At 43.9% G+C, this 24,017-nt stretch overlaps 1 protein-coding gene across 3 annotated transcripts in view; it reads right to left on the reverse strand.

The window, feature by feature from the left end:
* Nucleotides 1-424: 424 nt before the first annotated feature.
* Nucleotides 425-24,017, reverse strand: part of ALG14 (ALG14 UDP-N-acetylglucosaminyltransferase subunit) — a 114,487-nt gene continuing 90,894 nt past the window's right edge. For 2 of the 3 annotated variants that reach the window (XM_030207285.1, XM_030207284.1), the window contains one exon: nt 3,963-6,209. In XM_030207285.1, coding sequence (XP_030063145.1) covers nt 5,979-6,209 — 231 coding nt within the window. In that variant the 3' untranslated portion in view covers nt 3,963-5,978. Of the gene's footprint in view, nt 1,201-3,962; nt 6,210-24,017 lie in introns of those variants that run through there. The other variant, XR_003942568.1, reaches the window with a different exon arrangement.

Genomic DNA, 24,017 nt, shown 5'->3' on the forward strand with positions numbered 1-24,017 from the left:
GAAAGAGAGATTGCAATATAGGGGCCGATGTAATAGGTTTCATAGGTTTGGTCCAAAACCATATCCATAGGGCCCCTTTTACTAAGCCACATAAGCGTCTACGCGCACCCAACATGTGGCCAAATGGACTTACTGCCTGACTACTGCGTGGCTCTTGCAGTAATTTCATTTTTGGCACACGTCCGCTATGCGCGTCTAAAAAATATTTATTTTCTGGCATGCGTAGCAGACGCACGCCAAGTGGCATCTGACACGCGTAGGTCATTACTGCCCAAATTCTTTACTGCTAGGTCTATGGCTAGTGGTAAGGTCTGAGACCCAAAATGGATGTGCGACAATTTTGATTTTGCCGCATGTCCATCTTTGGGAAAAAGAGGCCTTTTTTACAGGGTGCGCTGAAAAATAATTCTGCGCGCGCCCAAAACCCACACCTACGCTACCGCAGGCCACATTTTACCGTGGCTTAGTAAAAGGACCCCATTGTTCATTAGACATTGAATAATCAGTGTCCATTAACCATATTTATTTATTTGCTGCATTTGTACCCCACATTTTCCCACCTATTTGCAGGCTCAATGTGGCTTACATTAATTATGTTGCAAAGGCATCATCATTAACCGAGTAAGAGGTTCGGCATAATGTTACATATTAATGTGTAAGAAATCAGATAAATAGGGTCAATAGAATGATATACATAACATAAAAGTAAGAGCAGGTTAAGATATAATGATCAATAATGATAATATGATTAAAATAATCAGATTAGAAGGGATCAGTATTAGTTAGTTCAGGTATAGATTGGAATCAAGTAATTAGGGAGGATTCTTTTTGTAAGTCTCTTCGAACAGGTGCGTCTTCAGTAACTTCCAGAAGGTTTTGAAGGGCATTAATTTTTGAATGGTTAATTGGTAATAAAACATAGGCTCCATTTTAAAACAAGACTTACAAATGAGATGTATGCAAAGACTCGGACCGACACCAGTGTGCAGCACATTTCAGTCCCATAAATTATTAAAGGCAGATGCAGAGACATGTGAAGAAGACTCAAAGGCTCAGCACAGGGCTTCCTGAGGCTTTAACACAAAGTCTGAGGAGGAGTAAAAGGTTAGCTGTTCTCCAGCGGTCAGCATTAATGAGGATTCCATGCCTGTTTCTTCTCTTTACTGTGAGCATACAGGACACAACTTTTTTTCTGGCTTCCTTGAAGGGGATGAGTCAAAAAAAAAAAAAAAAAAGACAGGAATGAGGGGGAGGTATGCTGGAACAGAATAAAGTACTGGACTGTTGAGAAATGCACAGAATATTAATGCTTATGTGTGGAATAGCATTCCAAAGCAAACAAAAAGGGAGGAACAAACATCACGTGACCGTGAGCTGACAAATAAAACAGTGAGGTAACTCCAAGGAGGATATAAAATAGTCTTTATTGGGAATAGGTAAAAGACGGCCCGACATGGCCGTGTTTTGGCCCAAAGGCCTGCCTCAGAGGTCTGTTGTATCTCTGACGTTTTAGCAGAGGTGATTAACAACAAGAGTATAATCAAAGTCCTGGTTGTGTAGCAGGGGCGTAGCTACGGGTGGGCCTGGGTGGGCCCAGGCCCACCCAATCTTGGCTCAGGCCCGCCCAAACGATGACGACTGAAACAGCGACTTTTACCCGAAGTCGCAACGACGAACGGGCAGGCAGCGCTGCGGTAGTAAAAGCAACAAGAAGACTGGTTCGACTCTCCGTCCTTCACTTCCCTCCCTCTGCGTCCCGGCCGAAAGGAAATGACGTCAGAGGAAGGCGGGACGCAGTGGGAGGGAAGTGAAGGACGGAGAGTCGAACCAGTCGACTTGTTGCTTTTACTACCGCAGCGCTGCCTGCCCGTTCGTCACTGCGACTTCGGGAGTAGACTGGAACGGAAGTTGGCTTGGAGATGCTGTGAAGGGGGAGGGGGGACACGCTGGATAGAAGGGGGAAGGGGATGGACAGAAACAGGATGGGCAGGGGAGAGAGGAGAATTGCTGGACAACAGGGATGGATGGAGGGTAAAGGGGAGAGAGGAAATTTGCTGGAGATGGATGGCTAGAGGAGAGGGCAGGGGAGAATGGAGAGTTGCTGGACATGGAGCGGAGGGCAGGGGAAGAAGAAAATTGCTGGACATGAATGGATGGAGCGGAAAGGGGAGAGAGGAAATTTGCTGGAGATGGATGGCTGGAGGAGAGGGCAGGGGAGAATGGAGAGTTGCTGGACATGGAGCGGAGGGCAGGGGAAAGAAGAAAATTGCTGGACATGAATGGATGGAGCGGAAAGGGGAGAGAGGAAATTTGCTGGAGATGGATGGATGGAGGAGAGGGCAGGGGAGAATGGAGAGTTGCTGGACATGGAGCGGAGGGCAGGGGAAAGAAGAAAATTGCTGGACATGAATGGATGGAGCGGAAAAGGGAGAGAGGAAATTTGCGGGAGATGGATGGCTGGAGGAGAGGGCAGGGGAGAATGGAGAGTTGCTGGACGAATGGATGGAGGGAGGGAGGGGAGAGAAGTCAGGAAGGAGGTGCACATGGATAGAGGGGATGGAAGAGAGGAGAAATGCTGGACATGGATGGAGTGGAGGGCAGGGAAGAGAGGAGAAATGTTGGACAAGGATGGAGGTAAGGAAAGACAAAGGAAGGAGATGCACATGGATGGAGGGGAAGGGAGAGAGGAGAAATGCTGGACATGGATGGAGGGGAGGAAGACAGTGGAAGTAGATGCACATGGATGGAGGGGAGTGAGGAGAAATGCTGGATATGGATGGAGGGAAAACTGCTGAGTTTAAGGGCTGGTTTGGAACACGTTGAGGGCAGATACTGAAACTCGAGGAAGGATAGGGGCAGGGCTACAGATGGTAGACAGGACGCATAAGGACACAGGAGTATGGTGGACATGGTGAGTGAAAAAATATCAAATGGAAAGAAGACACTGCGTAAAACAGAAGACACTGGGACCAAAGCGAATAGATCAGACAACAAAGGTAGAAAAAAGTATTTTATTCAGAATTTATTAATTTGAATATGTCATCTTTTGGAAATGTGCATCTGTGATATTTTGCATGTAAGTTTAAATTTTTCTGGTATTGCTACATGCTGAGTCTGACTTCTTGAGTTAACTTTCCAGTTCAGTATTTTGCCTTCATATTTTTTGATTTCTAGTTCCTTATGTCATGTCTGTTGTGTCATGTGTTTTTCAAGTGTGATCAAGGTGCAGTATTCTGCTAGCATGTAGTATTCGCAGCCCTTTTTGTTTTGCTTTTTTTCACGAGGTAGTGTATTGGTATTTTAGAGCCTAGTGTAATTACAGTTCTGCCTTTTCAAGCATAAGGTTGTAGCTCATCCTGTCCTTGGAATTAGTGCTGTTATGGTTTTAAAGATATGAGTGTGTTTTTGCACAAGTTTGTGTAAAGCATTTTGCAGTGCAGAGATTGTGGGATAATGTAATTATATTTAAAAATATCAATTTTTCCATTAAGTATGTATGTGGTTATACTGATGCAGGGCAGCTGTTGGGCAGACTACTTAGAAATCCATCATCAAGTGAATTCTTAGGCATTATTTTGTAGGATCCCAAGAGACACTACTCATACTTATATAGACAGTGCGTGCCCACCCATATTAGCTCTGGGCCCACCCAAAATCTCAGGTCTGGCTACGCCACTGTTGTGTAGTCCTTGTGATATCTCAGCCAGGTCACAACTTGTATACAGTGACTTCAGCCGCATCTGCTGGGGCTCCTAATCTTCCTTCCCTGGACTACACTGCTATAACTGACGGGTTAGCGCCGGAGCCCTTATCGCCACCTCACTGGGTGGCAGTAAGGACTCCCTGGCGCATGGCCATGCGGTAAGAGTTATCTCAGTGTGTGGCCATTTGGGAGGGGGGGGTTTACGGGCTGCAGGAAAAAGGGCCCTGGCACATGGGAAAAACGGCCTCTGCCACCAGCGCAAGGCCCTTTTTCCTGCAGCTTAGTAAAAGGACCCCTTAATAATAAAGTTTACTCAGATCCATTGTATGTAACTCTCTCTCATGCATATTCATAGTGGTATTCCTGAAAACCTGACTGGCTAGGCATATCTCCAGGAGAGGGTAGAGAAGCATTGGGTTAAAGCAACCGTTCAGTGACCATTTTAATTGATGCAGGATATCCCCGCATAGTAGAAAAGGAGTAGTAGCTGACTACAGACTGAACCAACATGTTTTGACGCACAAAGGTGTCTGCCTCAGGGGTCCAAAGGATGTTCTGGATGCGACGTGTAGCAGCTCTATCTTCCAAAAGGTCTTTTTCAAGACCAAATTCCCACTCATAAGAGACTTTGTCCTGTGCGACAATTCCTACTATGTGGGATCTTCTGCCCCATGTATGGGAGAAGAGATCCTATCACCTCTATCCATAATTCCTCCAGAAGAAACAAAAGCAGGGAGCTGAGCAGAATAATTAAAAAAAAAACATATTTGTGTGACCTATACTTAATCACACATTTCCTGGGAAATTTAGTAAAGAACAACGCTCCCAATTGCAAAACTGTTTTCCTTAATTATAGTAGAATGGACAGATTTTACATTTATTAATGATACTTCCACTTTTACCACTGCTGCAGAAACAAATTGTATATCAACTCGATTTTTTAAGTACTTTTTGATCCAATTATTGAACTTTATCACTTGTTAAAGCATTTTGAGAAGTCAAAGTCTTACCCAGTTCATTTACAGCTGTCCAGATTGGTTCCAAGTGAAAGTTTCAGGTCGTGGAATGTTACAGGGAACCGTTTCCCCTGAACTAAAAGAAGGAAGAAGAGACAGGCTTACACTGCTTCCAGCTGATGGCAGTTCACCAACCATATGAAAGTGCTTTAAGGTGCACTGTGAATTAAAATGGTTTATTAGGTCACAGGAAAACCAATATCTTATTCTTTGAGATGGCTTTTGGTTGGCTTCTAACTATGAGCAGATGAAGACTATTAAATGCAAACTGTCAATAGGCCAACTTTGTATCACTGTGTCTTCATGTTCAAGAAAGCCATTGGGAACTCCAGTATTTGCACGTAGGAAGTAAGATCTGCTTTATCAGAACAAGGACTTGCTTATTAGAATTTGTAATAATATCAAAAGTTTCCACGCTTGAAATGTTAAAGTTCATTCACATGCTGAATTTATTTATAAATAGGCACTAGGATTTGTGCCACATGAAAATAAGTTCAGACGGGCCGATTTATCCCATGCAAAGCAATTTAGAATGGAAAATGAGGGACAGGATGATCCAGTGACTCAGTTCTATGCAGAATTCTCCAGTTCTGTCCCTGAATTGGCCCTTCTGATCCCTGGGTTGGCTGGGGATGCTGCATTCACGAGAATATGTGTGTGTGGTGGTGGGGGTGGGGGGGGGGAGAATCATGGCCATTGTTCAAGAGTGACACCTGGTGACTATGTTTAGGACATGACTGCAGGGTTGTGGAAGAGACTTTGATTAAGGAATGATGCTGTAATGACTGAACTACACCTGATTTGGGGGTGGGGGGGGGGGGGGGAGGAGAGGAGGATAGGGGAAAAAATCCACAGGTAGTTGCAAATGAAGGGTCCTGGTGCCAGATCCCAGTCCTGGCCACAACTGAGCTGCAAGCACAAAGGAGCTGGAGAAAACTGCAGGATCACAATAACAAAAACAGGAAATGAGCTGCAATATAAAGAGCAATGCCTTTTACAAAGAATGCTTTCACCTCCTTTCAATTTTATTTATTTCTTCTGCACCACAGCCCCAGTAAAGAAGGCTATCCAACCACTCTTGTTGTCCTTTGCCAGTGCAGGCTGTGTTTGTGATAAAACTATGCCCTGGAAATACTTTACCCTCTGAGCTTACTGCACTCAGTACTTCTTTTGTTTCCCCCGCATATCTTCTTAATCCTGAACAGTAGCTGCTTCACAACATGGGAAAGTGTCAGATGTGCTAACGTTCATTCTTGTTCTCAGACTATCCGCCCAAGATATACAGACTTGGGATATTTTTCTTTCAGCACAGGCCACTGAACAATGAAGTAATCCGAAAAGTGGTACAAAATCCGTCCGGAGAGGGATAAGTTTTCCACTCGGCAGATGCTCTCCACATAGATGATAATCACTTTCTTTATTCCCAGAATCCCAAGAAGGACCGCAGAAGCGCACACAGGAACGCATGTTCCTGGGCCATTACATAAGACCTGAAAGAAACCAAATGTCTTAAAGTTAGAAGGGTCACATAGTCGTTCAATCAATGTACACAGTAAATTGCTTTATGGGTTAGAGCAATCACAAAGGGTTAATTAATAGATAACTAGCTCTAAAATCTTAATAGGACACATTCTTCCCTAGTAGGGCAGTTGTGCTGGATATGTGTAAAGTATTAATTCAATCCATTAAAACATGGAGAAAGGGAAAAATCAACACAGAATGCCATCAAGGAGAAAAGCAAACCAGGAACGAGCGGAGAACTTTAAGCAACAAAGGAAAAGGCTGACATTAACAAGGGAATGAAAATTACTAGGCAAACAGAAGGGGTCTTTTACTTAGGCGCACTGGCGTTTTTAGCACGCGCTAAAAATAGGCGCATGCTAAATGCTAAAGACGCCCATGTATTCCTATGGGCGTCTTTAGCATTTAGCGTGCGCCTATTTAGCTCGCCTAAGTAAAAGACTCCCTGAAAGTTCCTGATCAGTCCCTGGAAGAGAAAGAGTCCTTCCCAGTTATTGCAAGGCCTTCTGGCCAGGTAGAGCCAAAACTAGGCATGTCAGCACCAGGGACAGGCAAGCATATTTGTGCCCATCCCCTTTCCCTCCCTCCCCTCCCTCCCTCCCTCCCCCCTCCACTTCAGTCCTCTCTCCTGCTCTCCTTTCTTCCCTCAAACCAGATAGTTCACCTGTTGCATTTCACTCATTTTTCTGCACTGTGCAGCTGCACCTCTGTCTCACCCTTAGTTACAGTCTAGTGTCTAAGCTCAGGACACTGTGATCCCTGGCTGCTGGCCAAAGGACTATTGCAAAAAAAGGACTATGCAGACAGAAAGGGTCTTATAAAGGGGAAGAAGAAAGAAATTATTTTTCCGCCAGTATGTTCTTCAGCTGCTGATGTTATATTTGTACTTTATATACAATTCACGTCATGCTTTTAAGGTGTATAGCTGAAGGTCAGAACAGCAGTGCTATGATTTACACAGACTGATTGTGGTAACAGTAGTAAAAACACTCCTTTCACATAATGACAGGACCTTTCAAAAGGCTGGAAATGTAAACAAACTTGGGAGTGCAGCAGGAGTAGTCTAGTGGTTAGAGCACTGTGCTTGACATCCTGGTGTGGTAGATTCAAATTCCATTGCTGCTCCTTGTGATTTTGGGCAAGTCACTCCATTTGGGCAAGTCACTCCATTGTACCTCAGGTACAAAATTAGATTGTTGACCAGTGTTCCCTTTAAGGTGCTCACACAAACCAGGAATGTCACTCACTTAGGCTCAATGTTCGCTCACTGTCTTGTTCCTTCCCTGTTTTCCCTTCCACTAACACCCTGACGCACCTCAAGCACGCAGTCAGCAGACGAGGGAGCCCAGTGTACATCTGATCCCACTTCAACCCTGCAGCAGGCCACAAATTTGACAGGGGGAACACTTTCTCACCACTGTCCACTTCAGTTTGCCTCTGGACTCGGAATTTTCTCATGTGCGCCTCACCATGCATTACCGCAGAAGGCCTCAACCCGCTCCCAACAGCAAGGAAGCCACACTCCCATTGGGGTCAACTCCCGATCTGCACCAGCGAGTCGCAGAATATGCGGTATTCACTGTCCGGAATCTCCTGCTGTTTCTCCAGCCGTGTCCACCACTAGCAAAGAGCTCCTTCATTGTGCATCGAGTGAGTAGACGGTCCTTGGAGATGGGGGGTACTTGGGAGACGAACCCTGGGAGCTCAAAAGTGTGCAGCCATCTTGATGAGTGACTCCACCGGAAGTCATTTATGGAATAATTATTTATGTTCCTATTTTGAACAAGTAGAGTTGGCCATATTAGTACATGCATACATTATTACTCAGCTTGACTACTGCAATGCTTTGTATGTGGGATTACCTAAATGTGAAAATTGCAGCTAATTCAGGAATAGTTTGTTGTTGTTTTTATTTACAAGGATTCGTTCCAGAAGCACTAGCAGCTTGTATTAGGCAATATAGCCCACTTAGGGTTCTATGTGCATCTCATAAAGGTTTCTTGGAAAGACCAATGGGGTATAACATTAAGTGAAAGCTAGAAACTGTGTGGGCCCTAATTTGTGGAATAAACTTCCTAAAGAGCTGAAAGTATCTCTGATATTTTATATTTTCGTAGACCTGTAAACCTACAAAATTTTGATTTGAAATAATAATAAAAAAAAATAATTAACACTAAATCTTCTCCTTAGCTCAGGGGGACGTAGTGTATCTAGATTTTCAGAAAGCTTTTGACAGTTCCTTGATAAAGACTCCTGAGAAAATTAAAGGGTCATGGGATATGAGGCAATGTTCCGGTGTGGTTTAGGAAATGGTTATTGGACAGAAAACAGAGGGTAGGGTTAAATGGTCATTTCTTTCAATGGAGGAGAGTGAATAGTGGAGTGCCACAGGGTTCAGTACTGGGACTGGTGCTATTTTTTTTTTTTGTTACATTTGTACCCCGCGCTTTCCCACTCATGGCAGGCTCAATGCGGCAGGCAATGGAGGATTAAGTGACTTGCCCAGAGTCACAAGGAGCTGCCTGTGCCGGGAATCGAACTCAGTTCCTCAGGACCAAAGTCCACCACCCTAACTACTAGGCCACTCCTCCACTCCGATAAAATATTTATAAATGATATGGAAATTGAAATGATGAGTGAGGTGATTAAATCTGCAGATGATACAAAACTATTCAAGGTTGTTAAAACACAGGCGCATTGCAAACAATTGCAGGAAGACCTTAGGAAATTGGAAGACTGGGCATTCAAATGGCAGATGAAATTTAATGTAGACAGATGCAAAGTGATGCACATTGGAAAGAATAAGCTGAATCATAGTTACCTGATAAGGGTCCACCTTGGGGGTTAGTACCCAAGAAAAAGATCTAGGTGTCACTGCAAATAATATGCTGAAATCTGCTCAGCGTGTGGCGGTGGCCAAAAAAGCAAACAGGATACTAGGAATTATTAGGAAAGGGATAGTAAATAAGACCGAAAATACTATAATACTATAATGCCTCATGGTGCAACCTCACTTTGAGTACTGCATTCAGTTCTGGAAAGAAGAGAAATCAAAACAATAAAGGGATGGAACTCCTCTCATATGAGGCAAGGCTAAAGAGGTTAGGGCTCTTCAGCTTGGAAAACAGACATATGAGGAGAGAGATGACTGAGGTCTACAAAATCCTGAGTGGTGTAGAATGAGTAGAAGTGAATCAATTTTTTATTCGTTCCAAAAGAACAAAGACTAGGGGATACTCAAGGAAGTTATACGGAAATACTTTTAAAACAAATAGGAGGAAATATTTTTTCACTCAACGAATAGTTAAGCTCTGGAACTCTTTGCCAGAGAACGTAGTAACAGCGGTTAGCGTATGTGGGTTTAAAAAAGGTTTGGACAAGTTCTTGGAGGAAAAGTCCATAGTCTGCTATTGATACAGTCCTGGGGAAGCTACTTCTTGCCCTGGGATTGGTAGCATGGAATGTTGCTACTATTTGGTTTTCTGCCAGGTACTTGCATCCTGGCTTGGCCACTGTTGGAAACAGGATACTGGGCAAGATGGACCATTGGTCTGACCCAGTATGGCTATTCTTATGTTCTTATATTCACATGTGTGGCAAAAAAAATTACCAAGCTGTTTTAAAAAGTGCTCATTTTACAAGAGGGATTAAGGAGGTCATTCTCATGAATTCCATGTAGTTTAATTCCACCTTGATAATGAAATCAAGTTAAAATTTTGCAGCACTTACCAGTGCAGGTTGGTAAAACAGGGCAGCTGCAGATGGAAGTTGGTATAAGTGCAGCACTTCCGTATGGATGCTGCTGAGTTTGTGCTGGTCATGTTTTCAATGTGTGCATTTGTAAAATGCTCCCATTGCACATTCCAGTGCATACCCTGTGCATTCCTGCAATTATTTAAAAATAAAGCTCTATGTTGGCAAGTATCAATTCCAGTCTCTACTTTCCATGCAAAATTGGGCTCTTGAGCTGACTCCTCATCTACAGGCAACCTGCTCCAAGTGCATTGTGAGCCCAGGATTTACATTGTGCTATGCAGCTTTAAAGCATGGCTTGGCACCTATGAGTGCAGCCTTCCAGAAAGGGTTAACTCTTTGCTCTGCTGGATTCTTTTATGCAGTAGCCCAGGGGTCTCAGATTGATCTAACCAAAACATGCTTCAGATGCTGCCCCCAGGACAGTACAGTGGTCACATGACTCTCAATTATTGTCCCCTTTGGCAGGCATCAGCTACCTGATCCCTTCCGGTAACAGCATTTGGACATTCAGTTCTATTTGAATTAGTTTTTGTTCACAAGGATTCCTTGAATTCTGTATACAGTATTAACAGAATCTGAGAGCAGATTTTTAAACTGTCAGAGCATTTATTTAGGAGACTCTGAATGACAGAAGGTTAATAAAACAACACAGCAAGCCTGCTGTCAGCAGATCTGTGCTGATTTACTACAACACACAGGTACATCTGAGGCTAGCTGCACCACTGCACAGCTGCTGCCTATAGCAGGATGATCAAATAGGGTTTTAGATAAGTCATTGAGAGCTGAAAGAAAAAAAAACGCTATTACAATCCTAATATTCATTCTTATTTTTATTTTATTCTATTATTGCCATGTGGCTTCCTTATTAGTAAAACAGTAGATAACTGCAGATAGAGACTGAGGGGGGACGTTAACAACGTGAGCTACCATCAAGGCATTTTTTAAAATTTGCTTTTATGAGTACATACTCCCAAGAAAATTACAAAAAAATATAAGAAACAGATTATAACTAGAAAACAATAAGCAATATAACAATAATCAAGCCCACATCACGGGATAAGAGAGCACTAACTAAAGAAAGAAAAAACAAACAAAGGAAATTAGGGATATTTCCCATATTTACAAGACTATAATCAATTTAAACTCCTACTAATCACACCTCAACTAAATTAATGCTCTGTCAGAAATTTTTCAAGTTGTACAGGATCAAAGAAAATGCATTGATGACCCTGAAATGTAGCTAAACATTTACAAGGAATTTTTGGAAAAATGTAGCTCCCTTAGGGCCTCTTTTAGAAAGCCGCAAATGAGAGGCAGCCCATAGGAATTGAATGGGCTTCCTCTCATTTACTGTGCAGAAATTGCTAGCACTCGCACCTTCAAAGCTAGGAAGGCCTTCCACGTTAACTGGGTAGCACTAGATACATCTGGAAAACTCTGTATGGTGTTCTCACAGAATAATAACTAAGTCTTATTTTTAAAATAAGACTTCATGACTACAATCTTATTAGCCTCATTAGAAAAAATAACCAAGAGGGTGGCCCTGGCAGGAATATTATCCGTTGAATCTTCAAGAAAAGCAGATAGATCTGCACTCACAGATGGAACCAAAGGAGCCAGGTCCCAAAACATGTTATTTTACGGTTAACCCCCATTATTGGTAACTAGGTCTCATTGCATAACATGGGACCTGTGCAAAAACAGCATGAGTTAGTGATCAAATAACATGTCTTAACAGGAGCCCATGTTGATAACTACACCCATAATTGGCCCATCTGGTCTGTCCAGTTTTTCTGGTGTACACTCATATGTCAGTTGCCAACCACAGAAACCACTTCTAAGGTTATCACTTCATATCCAGATCATTCTCTTCCTCTTTGGTTTTCCACCATTTCGTGGCTATGAGCATACAAATTCCCATACTCAAATTCTCCTCCACGTCTTACTACTAAGTTCTGCAGAAATCTAAACAGGAATCAAAATTAGCAGGTTAGCTGCTGAAACATCCATCTACGATCTAGCAAGGTGACCTGTGACCTTGCTAGACAGTATTTGGCCACCACACCTCCCGGTATAGGCTTGATTAGTTTCTGGAGATTGAGGAGCCACAAGTCTTCATTCAAAGCTTCCTTGGCTTTTGCATGTTTTATTCTGACCACTATCCAGGTCAGCCACTGCAGGTGCAATCCTCTGGTAAAGATACATGAAATATAGCTCTCTCAGGAAGCTGTTTTGAGTTCAGCAGCAGGTGTCACTTTTGCACGATAGAAATACCCTCCCAGAGATGCTAAACATTACATTACATATTTGATTTATATGTCAACGTCTTTCCAAAAGAAACCCAGGATGACTTATATCATCATAAAATAACGATGCAACAACATACAAAAAACAAAAACGTTACACACAGTACATCCTAAGTCTCCCAAATCCTTCTTGGCTGCTGTTTCTGAGAATGGAAGCCAGGAATCCCATGAAGCACTGCGACTGGGCCGTTAGGTCCAGATGAGCAAAAGCAAACATGGGCGCTTGAGGCCATTAGCGCCAGACTAGTGCCCGCGTTTGAATGCTCCCCGGGATCAGAGCCAGTGAGCATGTAACAATGCACTCACCGGCTCTGAATGCTAATAGCATGCAAATGCATGCTAAACAGGGACATTTGATTTCCTCTCCAATGCTCAGCAGGCAGCGCGCCAAACAAGGGTGCTGCTACTGCTATAAACCCCACTCCAGCTCAGAACTGGCGTTAGGGTTACAAAACATTAGGGAGGAATGGTGAGCCCTGTCCAGCATTCCCCATCCTTGATATGAGACCCCCGACTCCCCCCACAAAAAACCTGACCCCCCCACCTGACAGAAGAAAGGGCTGGAGGTCTACTGCCCCCCCACCTGGTGGTCTAGCAGCTACGAACTCCCCCGTACCTGCCCAGTGCATCCTGGGATATGCTGGGCGGGTCCTCCCTACCATATAAGGGAGTTTTGTAGGTTGTACTGGAAGGTGGAGGGCGTGCTACTCCCTCCTCCGTCATCTAAAGGTAAAGGGGGAGTTCGGGGCTGCTAGACCACCAGGTGGGGAAGGGGGCATTAGACCTCCAGCCCTTTTGTAAAACGTCCAACTCCAGGCTCCGCTCATTCTGCCTCGCCTCACTCCATGCTTGGAACAACCTTCCTAAGCCCTTACGCCAAGCCCCCTCCCTGCCCGTCTTCAAGTCTTTGCTTAAAGCCCACCTCTTCAATGCTGCGTTCGGCACCTAACTCTTACCGTTCAGTAATCCAGGCTGCTTCAATTTGACTGCCCCTTTCGGACTGACTGTTCACTTGTCTTTTAGATTGTAAGCTCCTTGAGCAGGGACTGTCCCTTTATGTTAAATTGTACAGCGCTGCGTAACCCTAGTAGCGCTTTAGAAATGTTAAGTAGTAGTAGTAGTAGTATATCGAAAATGCCCCTCCATGTCTCCTCTGGAATGTCAGGACTGAAAATCTAATCTCCCTCTGATGGCATCTGAGAAGAGACCTTTCTAGAAGTATCAGTACCCAAAACAGTTCATAAATCAGTAAGGTTTTCAATGATATAGCCCTAGCTTGTACTTCAATAAGAAAAACCCTCTCTCTTGCTTCATCACAGAGAGGTTAGACCAAGGAGCGATGTGAACTAGAATCTGCACTGAGTGATCTTCTTCTTCTTCCCTCTGTATCCAACTCACACATTTCATGTGGCCTTTGATGCACCAAATGCTTAGAATTCTTTTCTTTACTGATATTTAGAGGTTTATCATAGTTTTAAGCTGTTTCTTCTTGTCTGTTTATTGAAGTAGTATTTGTTGCTTTGTATTATCTCTATTTATTTAATAAAGACTTATTTACATTTGAGAATTCTTTTCTTTAGGGAAACAGGCCAGTTCAAATTACTACTACTACTATTTAGCATTTCTATAGCGCTACAAGGCGTACGCAGCGCTGCACAAACATAGAAGAAAGACAGTCCCTGCTCAAAGAGCTTACAATCTAATAAACAAAAAATAAATAAAGTAAGCAAATCAAATCAATTAATGTGAACGGGAAGGAAGAGAGGAGGGTAGGTGGAGGCGAGTGGTTACAAGTGGTTACGAGTCAAAAGCAATGTTAAAGAGGTGGGCTTTCAGTCTAGATTTAAAGGTGGCCAAGGATGGGGCAAGACGTAGGGGCTCAGGAACTTTATTCCAGGCGTAGGGTGCAGCGAGACAGAAGGCGCGAAGTCTGGAGTTGGCAGTAGTGGAGAAGGGAACAGATAAGAAGGATTTATCCATGGAGCGGAGTGCACGGGAAGGGGTGTGGGGAAGGACGAGTGTGGAGAGATACTGGGGAGCAGCAGAGTGAGTACATTTATAGGTTAGTAGAAGAAGTTTGAACAGGATGCGAAAACGGATAGGGAGCCAGTGAAGGGTCTTGAGGTGAGGGCTAGTATGAGTAAAGCGACCCTGGCGGAAGACGAGACGGGCAGCAGAGTTTTGAACTGATTGGAGAGGGGAGAGGTGACTAAGTGGGAGGCCAGCAAGAAGCAGATTGCAGTAGTCTAAACGATAGGTGACAAGGGTGTGGATGAGGGTTTTGGTAGAGTGCTCGGAAAGAAAGGGGCGGATTTTACGGATGTTGTAAAGAAAGAAACGACAGGTCTTGGCAATCTGCTGGATATGAGCAGAGAAGGAGAGAGAAGAGTCAAAGATGACCCCAGGGTTTCGAGCTGAGGAGACAGGGAGAATGAGAGAGCCATCAACAGAAATAGAAAACGGGGGGAGCGGGGAGGTGGGTTTGGGGGGGAAAATGAGAAGCTCGGTTTTGGTCATATTTAATTTCAGGTGGCGTTGAGACATCCAGACAGCAATGTCAGACAAGCACGCGGAAACTTTGGTTTGGATGCAAGGTGAGATATCAGGGGTAGAAAGGTAGATTTGGGAGTCATCAGCATAGAGATGGTAGGAAAAGCCATGGGATGAGATTAATGAACCAAGGGAAGAAGTGTAGATAGAAAAGAGGAGGGGACCAAGAACAGAACCCTGAGGTACGTTGACAGGCAGAGGGATAGAAGTAGAAGAGGATCCACCAGAGTGAACACTAAAGGTGCGGAGGGAGAGGTAGGAAGAGAACCAGGAAAGGACAGAGCCCTGGAATCCAAGTGAGGACAGGGTATCGAGAAGTATGCTGTGATCGACAGTGTCAAAAGCAGCGGAAAGATCAAGAAGAATGAGGATGGAATATTGACCTCTGGATTTAGCCAGTAATAGGTCATTGGAGACTTTAGTAAGCGCAGTTTCGGTTGAGTGGAGAGGGCGAAAACCAGATTGTAGTGGGTCAAGAATAGCATGTGAGGAGAGAAAATCAAGGCAGCGGCGGTGAACAGCACGCTCAAGTAATTTGGAGAGAAAAGGAAGGAGGGAGATGGGTCGGTAATTAGAGGGACAAGTAGGGTCAAGTGAAGGCTTCTTAAGGAGAGGTGTGACCACAGCATGTTTAAAGGCAGCAGGGACAGTCACAGTGGAAAGTGAGAGGTTGAGAATGTGACAGATAAAAGGAATAAGAGCAGGAGAGATGGCATTAAGAAGGTGGGTGGGAATGGGATCAGAGGAACAGGTGGTACATTTTGAGGAAGAAAGGAGAAGTGTAGTTTCCTCAATAGTAACTTCAGGAAAGAAGGAAAGGGAATGAGGGGAAGGAGAGAGAGGGGAACGGACTAGTGGAGGGAGAGGTGGTGAGGTAGAGAATTCAATGTTTATCTTTTGAACCTTGTTGTGAAAGAATTCAGCAAGGGTCTGAGGAGATAATGAAGGGGGAGTTGGGGGAGGGGGCACCTTGAGGAGAGAGTTCAATGTGGTGAAGTCGAGGATTAGAGCCAAGAGAGTTGGTCAGTTGGATATAATAATCCTGTTTGGCACGTAAAAGAGCAGATTGGAAGGAGGTCAGCATGAACTTAAAGTGTAAAAAATCAGCAAGGGCCCGAGATTTCCGCCAGAGGCGTTCGGCGGAGCGGGTACAGGAACGTAGGTAGCGGATATTAGAAGTCAGCCAAGGTTGGGGTTTTGTACGCCTTACAGGGCGGGTCATCAAAGGTGCAAGAGTGTCTAAGGCAGAGGATAGAGTATTGTTGTAAGAAGAAACAGCCTCGTTGACAGACGTGGATGGTGCCATAGTAGAGAGGAGGTTTGAAACATGGGAGGATAGAGATGAAGGGTCAATATCGTGAAGATTCCTAGATAAATCAGTTTAAATTTCAGCATCTTTAACACTGTCCTGTCATTGAACAGCACCAGTGGTGTCACCTGATGACTCCATTTCTTCTTTGCCTTCCTATAGGGGAGAACAATCTCCATCGTTTAGTGATATACTTATCACACATAGATTGACTTAAGGCGCACTGCCATAACCATGTTGAAATCTCTGCTTCAAAGGTGGAAACTCAGCATCATGAAATATGCACACATTCCTTTGTCCATTTGTAATTGCACATTGCACGGGATGAAAATATCTATAAAAAGGTGGTGTCAAAACATTCGGCTGATGAATTAACCTGATTGGTTGAGTGTTTGTGCAGGGCTTACAATATTGTTTTGTCATGACCACTTCATTTTCAGGCTCACTTAAGGCAGGGAAACAGAAGTCAAGGAATAATAGAACAATAATGTGACTTCTGTAACATTTTTCACATTTTTGCTATAATGTAAAACACATGTGTGAAGTCTAGCTCCAGGCAGCAGCATGTGCCAAAAGACATGCAAAAATGCAGATATGTTTAACCAATAATCTCCTTATTTGCTATATATGGAAAAATACATCAACCATTGATCTCATTTTCAGCTGCAATCTGTTTAAACTAACCTTGCAAGAAAACATTCCACATTTTAACTACACTTCAACATTTAACTTTTCGCCTAGGCTGAGCTGTTGACAAAATTGCTTTCAGATGAAAGTTTTTAAAGCCAAATACATTAACTTGGAAACAAATTGATGTGTTTGTTTGCAAGATTCACGGTAAAAAAAGATAAAGCCCCGAACGAGTCTTCATTGTGCCCTCCCTAGAGCATTGCACTAGCTTTAAGAAATCTCCGTCTAGAAATGGCACAGTAGAGCACTGTGACCTCCTCCTTACCCCAGTTCTGCACCGGTAAGTCCTAACATTTTTCAAGCTGAGACAAAGGGTCATGTGCTCTCCACAGTAGCTTGGCTACTGACCATTGTAAGAAAATACCCTGAGGAAAGTATGAGGAAGGGCTATTTGGGTGTGCCATTGCCTTCCATGGCTGCAAATGTCTCCAGCATACATAGCAACAGCTTCTATTTCGTGGATGAAAGATAGTTAAGCAACTATCCTGTGGAGGAGTGGCCTAGTGGTTAGGGTGGTGGACTTTGGTCCTGGGGAACTGAGGAACTGAGTTTGATTCCCGGCCCAGGCAGCTCCTTGTGACTCTGGGCAAGTCACTTAACCCTCCATTGCCTGCCGCATTGAGCCTGCCATGAGTGGGAAAAAGTGCGGGGTACAAATAAAAAAAACAAACAAAAAAAGACTCCTCTCTTTTCTGCCAAATATCTATACCAAGGGTGAAAAATTCTACGCATGCATGGCATGGTTGCATGTGAAGTTCTCTTCCTAATATGCTGTTGCTTCTTGAATTTATTTGTGGCATTTATACCCCGCTCTTTCCCGCTCGATAGCAGGTTCAGTGCGGCTTACAAAGTATCACAGAGATAATACAAAGTATGGAACAAAGTATCACAGAGATGACATAGAGGGGCATAATCGACCAGAAACGCCTATCTCCATGGGCGTTAATCTCCGAGAACGGGTCCGTGAAGGGGCGGAGTGAACCGTATTTTTTAAAAAAAATAGACGCCCATGCTTTATTCGCCAAGGTGTGAGCTGGGCGTTTTTGCTTTTCACCGATAATGGAAAATGAAATCGCCCAGCTCAAAAACGAATAAATGCAAGGCATTTGTTCGTGGGAGGGGCCAGGATTCATAGTGCACTGGTCCCCCTCACATGCCAGGACACCAACCGGGCACCCTAGGGGGCACTTTTACAAAAACAAAAAAAAAGGTAAAAGAGCTCCCAGGTGCATAGCACCCTTCCCTTGGGTGTTGAGCCCCCCAAATCCCCCTCAAAACCCACTGCCCACAAGTCTACACCAGTACTATAGCCCTAAGCGGTGAAGGGGGGCACCTACATGTGGGTACAGGGGGTTTGGGGGGGGGTTGGACGACTAGTAGCATTAAGCAGCACAATTGTAACAGGTAGGGGGGGGATGGGCCTGGGTCCACCTGCCTGACGTCCACTGCACCCCCTAACAACTGTTCCAGGGACCTGCATACTGCTGCTTGGGAGGAGGGTATGACATTTGAGGGTGAAAGTAAAAAGTTGTGAAACATCATTTGTTGTGGTGGGAGGGGGTTAGTGACCACTGGGGGAGTCAGGGGAGGTCATCCCCGACTCCCTCTGGGGGTCATCTGGTCATTTAGGGCACTTTTTGGGGCCTTATTCGTCAAAAAACAGGGTCCAGGAAAAGTGCCCTAAATTCTAGCTACAAACGCATCCATTATCGGCGAAGGGCGCCCATCTCTGTTCGGGTGATAACCACGCCCCAGTTCCGCCTTCACCACGCCTCCGACACTCCCCCGTCAACTTTGTCCGCATCCGCGACGGAGTGCAGTTGAAAGCGTCCAAAGTTCGGCTTTCGATTATGCCGCTTTATTTGTTTTTGTGAGAAGAACGCCCATCTCCCGATTTAGGTCGGAACTTGGGCGTTATTCTCGTTCGATTATAAGCAGGATAATTATATAGAGTAGGACATTAGTAAGAGATGTGGGGAAAGGATTGGAGTATGGGTGATACTAGTGGTGTGGAATTAGGTTTGAGAGTTAGGACGGGTCATTTGGATAGGCTTGTTTGAAGAGGTAAGTCTTCAGCAGTTTTCAGAAGGGTAGGTGTTCAGTGGTTTTTCGGATGTGTCGAGGTATGGCGTTCCGGAGTTGGCTGCCTATGACAGAGAAGTTGGATGCATAGTAGGTTTTGTATTTGAGGCCTTTGCAGCTAGGAAGATGAAGATTGAGGTATGTTCGAGAAGATTTGGTCCAGTTCCTGGCTGGAAGATCGATCAGAATGCACCATGGTTAAGTAAAAAAAATACTGATGATCCTTGGCGCCTATCAATGAGGAAAAAGTCCTACCTCAATTCCTCAGTATGGTGGCTTAAAAGTAGGCAGAGGGTTTGTGCTACCTTAGGGCAGTGATACTCTACCCTGAGATTGACCCAGCTAGTTGGGGTTTTGGGATATTCACAATGCAAACACATGAAAGAGTTGCTTACAACGGGTGCAACACATGCATATCTCATGTATATTCATACTGAATATCCCAAAAACTCAGCTGATTGGCTGTGGCCTAAGGACTGGGTTGAAAACCACTGCCCTTGCAGGTTCTGAATTAGCCCCTGGCTTGAAAGGACTTACGGATTCCTCCATGGTGATCAACACCACTTTCCTTTCTTTTGGCTCATTCAGGGGTCCTTTTACTAAAGTGCGCTGAAAAATGGGCTGCGCTAGTGTAGGTGCGTGTTTTGGGCGCATGCAGATCTATTTTTCAGCACGCTTGTAAAAATGGCCTTTTAAAAAATTTTCACCGAAAATGGACGTGCGGCAAAATAAAAATTGGCGCGCATCCATTTTGGGTCTGAGACCTTACTGCTACCCATTGACTTAGTGGTAAGGTCTCACGTGGTAACTGTGCGGTAATCGTCTACGCGCGTAGAATGTTGATTACCGCCTGGTTTCTGCTGCAAGCAGGAAAATAAAAATTAGTTTCCAGCACGCATAGCAGATGCACGTAAAAAAAGAAATTACTGCCCAGGCCACGCGGTAGCTCCAAATTCACACACAAAGGACGCACATACGTGCCTACGCATCTTAGAAAAAGGGCCCCTCAGTGCAGGTGAGTTGACATAAAAGCAGAACCAGTCCTTGGGGGAGAGATGAAATGCTTAACCCAAGAGGTAGGAAGCAGGGGTGAAATGGGACTCTGCAATAATGTCACAGAGAGTGAGAGATTTGGCAAATGGTTTCGTGAAACAAGTTCTAAGTAAAACCAGATTATAAAAAGTGTAATGGGCAGATGAGGGAGAATCAGAAACCACAGACATTTTGTGACTGAGAATCCAAGGATTAGGGAATGTCAGGCAATGGCAAAAATTGTTAGTTTGAAGGTCTCTCTCCAGTTTTTACTGCAGTGCTACTAGTGGCTCCATAATGCATGAGTAATGGCTCTCAAGCCCTTCAAACCCCCAACTGCTGCTCAGTGCAAATGGATTTATGGGTTTCAGCAGGCTTACAGCATCAGACAACTTGTTGGTAATTGAGCCCTTAAATCAGCATGTCAGAAAGCAGTCTGAGGATTTTTAAATTTCAATTTCACTGTGCAGTAAGAGTGCAGGATCATTCTAAATATATGCATTAAGGAAACAAGACCTGAAAGTCAAGGAGCAGACAGACATATATCACCCACATATCTTGTTTTCATTAGAGGAGTTTGCTTATGTTGTGGAGGTGTTAGATCTGCAGTGGATCAGAGCACTGGTTCTCATGAGTCCATGGACAGGTTTGATTTTCAGGAAATTTACCACGATTGCCCGTGTGACAGATATGCACACACCTGAGCTAAGAAACACATTTATTTGCATATTTAGTTTACTTGAGCACAGGGCTGGCGTTAAGGGGTGGCAAACAGGGCAATTGCCCTGGGCCCCCATACTACAGAGAGCCCCCAAACCTGCCTCAAGTTGAAGAAGGCACAGGCTTGAAGATCAGCTTTGGGGCTCCCTCCCCAATTTCTGTCCTGGGCCCCTGAGTGTCTAACACCAGAGAATCAACAAGAAAACCAGAATTAATAATCACTGCATTATGAAACATTACTTCTGTCCTTCTTTTTTTTTATACAGTCCCAGAGCTTTGTCAGTTATTGGTTGTAGAACTAAACCCTGAATACAATGTTATTTATTTGGATTTTTTTGCTCACACCTTTCAGTAGTAGCTCACAATAAGGCAGGGGTGGACCTACCATATGGGCAGTCAGGCAGTGCTTGAGGGCCCAGGGCTGTGGGGGAGAGGCCCAGTGCTTCCCTTTCACATGCTCGATATATGATGTCTTTCTCTCTCCTCTGAAACCAGGATGCCCTGTCTCCTCCCCCTCCTGCGCTCACATCCTGGAACCTCCCTCTTTCGCAGGCAGGGGCAGCGGCAGCTAAATTGGCCATTTGCTGCTGATGCTGGAACATCCCTCTGCTGTGGCCCGCCCTTTCTGACACCACTTCCTTCTTCCACAAACATGGGCCATGGCAGAGGGAAGTTCCAGTGTCTGATGACTGATTTAGCTGGCGGATCAAAGGAAAAGGTCAGTGGCAGGGGAAGAGGGAGGCAGCAGGACCAGGAGGGGGCCCAATGGTCCTCATTGCCCTGGGGCCCAGAACACTCTCAGTCTGCCCCTGCAATAAGGTGATAATTCGTAACAGAGAACCTATGAGAAATATTCAGTAAAACTGCCTATTTTATAAAGACAACAAAGGTGCCTATGTGCCTTTATAAACTCATACAAAATGATCCCCAGTAGCACACAAACTCTCTCAGATGAATTTATACCTGCTTCAAATAGGCATGCTCTTTTTGTGTAACCTACTTTCTACACATAAATTCCCTTTGCGCAACTATAAGAATGCAGAAATTGGAAATGATACACCCAGGCCAGGATGTGTACAAGTCCGGTAGTAGTTTAGAAAAGGATCTGGTGACATAAAGCCTTTTGTAAAATACATTCAGGAATGGATGTGTATGTTGCAGCTATGGGTGGTGGCGGCATTCATTTTACAATGGTCAACATGGAAATCATCACAGGGAGGGAGCAGCTTGTCAACTTACAAAACTTACAAGTGTACAGCTGCCATTTTAGGGGGTCTTTTACTAAAGCTTAGCTTGAGTTATTTGCAGCAGGGCCCATTTTATTCCTATGGCCCCTGCTGCAGATAACTCGAGCTAAGACCCCCTTAGAATTGTACATCTGTAAATACTCCTGATTAAGTGAAGAAGACGCCATCTTTCTGCATATTCAATTCTGAATGGAAAAAAAATTATAATCCCACCTGTAAAAGACTGTCCATAATGAATACTTTTTAAAAACCTATACATGCTCAGGAGCAGCTGTAAATTCTGATGTTAGTAAATTAAGGCATCCGTATGTATTCCGTGTGAAATGGGGAATACACGCAGATTTTGGTCTCAACCAAGCCCCGTCCCTTGCCATCTCCACATAGTGCAGCTTTATATGTGTAAATACTGGTTCTCCAAAATCGGGGTTTCTACTGAGATACATGTGCAAATGCTGGTATTTAAATGTGTAAAGCATGTCTTACATGCAGAAAAAAGATTTATAAAATTAGCCCCCCCCCCCATTGTCCAAAGATATGTAAAGATATTCATCAGAAAGTTCATCAGCAGTCAGCCATCCAACAAGGCAGTTCCTTTCAAAAGAAGAGGCAGCATTACAGATCATTTCTAAGCATAGTGCCATCTCTCTAAGGAGTGTCTTGAGCTTCACTAAGATTCATAAAAATTGAATTCTGCATTCTAAGGGAAATTCAATTAATACTGTTGATTCAGAACTGCGGAGGAGTCTCAAGGATTTCAAACAAGACTAAAATTAAAGCCTGCAGATTTATCAAGATCATTTTCATTTGGTTTAAAAATGTCACCTTTCAAAATTGGTTCTGTAAATAAACATTGGTTGCTCAGTTAAAGTACCAACATTTATGATAAACCAATCTGAAGAATTTCTACTATGATACAAGTAAGCCACCTAGGTGATAAATGGTTATGATGAGGAAAAGCTACTTTGTGGAGACACTTATCCTTGAAGAGGATTGACGTAGAAATGTTCAGATAAAATTATCGTTAACGGTAATATGTAAGCCACATTGAGCCTGCAAATAGGTGGGAAAATGTGGGATACAAATGTAACAAATAAATAAATAAATAAAAATATTACTGTAATGCCCGATCATAACACTGGTATGAATGTTTAATGAAATAAAATTTTGTTCAGACATCAACATTTCCTTAAGGCCAGAGAGAGTTCTATTAATAAGAAATGCAAACAACATACAGTAGACTTTAGACAGAATGGAGATTTCAGAATTGAGAATTCCAGGTTGGGACATTGCAAATTCCATTAGCATTTTATAAAATGATCTGCTGACATAGAGCCTTTTATGAAATACACATCTGTTCCTGCATGCATGTGTCAGCTACATGCGGCAACAGCTCCAATTTTGTAACTGTCAATATTACAATATCAACAGCGGCAACATGGCAATGTACATGTCTAAATGCTGGCATATACATGAACACCTTAGAACATGTGTGTATGTGCTACCACAAGCCTGCCAGTCTTGGTTTCCCCAAACTATCCGATATCATTTGCCAGTATCACTTTCAGAGGGTCAAAAAACACTGGGGGATTACAGGGGTGAAGCTCCCCTAATCCTTCCCATAGAGCACTGCACAAAATGTGCATCTTTAAGTAACCTAGACATCCCCCAGGGGCATCTGGAAACCCTGATGCTGATCTTGCAGGATATAAATGTGGATTCCCCTTTTGAAATATATTTTAGCCACAACATAGCCCCGTCAGAAACATGCTCAGACCATGCCCCTTGCCATATGCATGTTTTCACAATTTGGACAGCTATATCCCAGCTTTCTAAAACTGGAATTTATATGTGTATGCAATATATCGGTCTTAATGCCGGTTTAAGCACGTTCAAATCGCAAACGGGGCACCTAAGTGTTGTAACATAGTAAATGATGGCAGATAAAAACCTGTACGGTCCATCTAGTCTGCCCAACAAGATAAACTCATTTTACATGGTATGTGATACTTTATATGTATACCCGAGTTTGATTTGTCCTTGCCATTCTCAGGGCACAGACCGTAGAAGTCTGCCCAACACTGTTCC

The sequence above is a fragment of the Microcaecilia unicolor genome, chromosome 6 (assembly GCF_901765095.1).
Source record: "Microcaecilia unicolor chromosome 6, aMicUni1.1, whole genome shotgun sequence".
Lineage (NCBI taxonomy): Eukaryota > Metazoa > Chordata > Amphibia > Gymnophiona > Siphonopidae > Microcaecilia > Microcaecilia unicolor.